General features: G+C 38.0%; 1 protein-coding gene across 1 annotated transcript in view; it reads left to right on the forward strand.

The window, feature by feature from the left end:
* Window positions 1–1,570, forward strand: part of LOC106875636 (glycylpeptide N-tetradecanoyltransferase 2) — a gene marked incomplete at its 3' end in the record, with an annotated part of 30,457 nt that extends 28,887 nt beyond the window's left edge. The window contains exons 12-14 of the mRNA XM_014923866.2: window positions 514–678; window positions 955–1,092; window positions 1,556–1,570. Coding sequence (XP_014779352.1) covers window positions 514–678; window positions 955–1,092; window positions 1,556–1,570 — 318 coding nt within the window. The remainder of the gene's footprint in view (window positions 1–513; window positions 679–954; window positions 1,093–1,555) is intronic.
* Window positions 1,571–1,574: the final 4 nt, after the last annotated feature.

Genomic DNA, 1,574 nt, shown 5'->3' on the forward strand with positions numbered 1-1,574 from the left:
AGTGCAAGCTATGGACACATAAGAGGTGCAACAATATCAAAGGAAGGCTAACTAGGAAGATAGTTTTTGTATGTGGCAGATGCTCAGGAGCAATAAACAGTGCAGAGACATTGAGCATGCTTTGGCAAGCTTACAACGATGAGGCAGTGAGTTGTGTGCAATGTTTTGAGTGGCATCGAAAGCAGAAGAACATCCCTGGAAGGCAATGAGCCATCTGAAAGGCCTGTGTGAATAGAGAAAGTGGTTTTAGAGTCAAGTTTTGACTGCTATCTCTAGCATGGTGGTATCTCTTAGGTATACTTAATTATAATTCTAATAATTATTACCTATAAGGTTTTTATTCCTATGCTGGCCACTTGATATGATTGGTATTTTAAATAATGACCTTATCCTTATTTATATAAAAATGTATATATATATATATCATCATTTTAACATCCATTTCCCACATATGTATAATATATAGAATATAAATACACTGTTAACTATCTTGTTTAACTTGTCTTCTTCCAGAATGATGGTAAAATTACTGACTTTGTCAGTTTCTACACTCTACCCTCCACCGTGATGCATCATCCAGTCCACAAAACCCTCAAAGCAGCTTATTCCTTCTACAATGTCAGCACTCAGACGCCCTGGCTCGACCTTATGCAAGACGCCCTTGTTGTAGCGAAAAATGTAAGTATTTTGCCAAGGAGTGATGGTGTCAAATGCAATGACCCTTATCTTATGCAAATGAGAAGAAGAAAAAAGAATAAACAATTGTATGGAAATATGTGTATGCTCTTTACTCTTTGATATAGATCCCTCGACATTAAAAAAAAACTAGAAACAATTGTTTTCCCCTTAAATAGTACACACACACACACACACATTTACACATACAAATTATATATATATATATATATATATATGTATATACACAGTGTATATAATTTTTGTCGTTTGTTACAGATGGGATTTGATGTTTTCAATGCTTTGGACCTGATGAACAACCGAGAATTCTTAGAGAAATTAAAGTTTGGCATTGGTGATGGCAATCTACAATATTACCTGTACAACTGGAAATGTACTCCCATGGAGGCCCATCAGGTGAGATCTGCGTCTCTGTCTGTCCAACTGTTTACATGTATTCCGACTGAAAATCATTAACCGTGGACATAATTTCACATTTTATCATTCTATCTACTTCCCTCTTAACTAGTTTCAAACATTGCTTCTCAATCTTTTTACTTCTCTCTTTCTCTCTCTCTCTCTCTCTCTCTCTCCCTCCCTCTCCCCTCCGACCTAACTCTCTCTCTCCTCCGACCTAACTCTCTCTCTCTCTCTCTCCTCCTACCTAGCTCTCTCTCTTCCTCTCTCTCCTTTCCTTTCTGTTTCCTTCCATCCCTCTCTTCTTCTCCCTCTCTCCTTTTCTGTCTCCTCTCCCTCCCTCCATCTACTCCTCCCCCTCTCCTTTTCTTATCTCCCTCTTACCTACCTTTATCTCTTTCTCTTAATACTCTCTCTCTCTCTCTTCACATCTTAATATTTCTTCTTTTCTTGTCCTATCCAGGTTGGTTTGGTCCTCCAAT

The sequence above is a fragment of the Octopus bimaculoides genome, chromosome 27 (genome assembly GCF_001194135.2).
Source record: "Octopus bimaculoides isolate UCB-OBI-ISO-001 chromosome 27, ASM119413v2, whole genome shotgun sequence".
Taxonomy (NCBI): domain Eukaryota; kingdom Metazoa; phylum Mollusca; class Cephalopoda; order Octopoda; family Octopodidae; genus Octopus; species Octopus bimaculoides.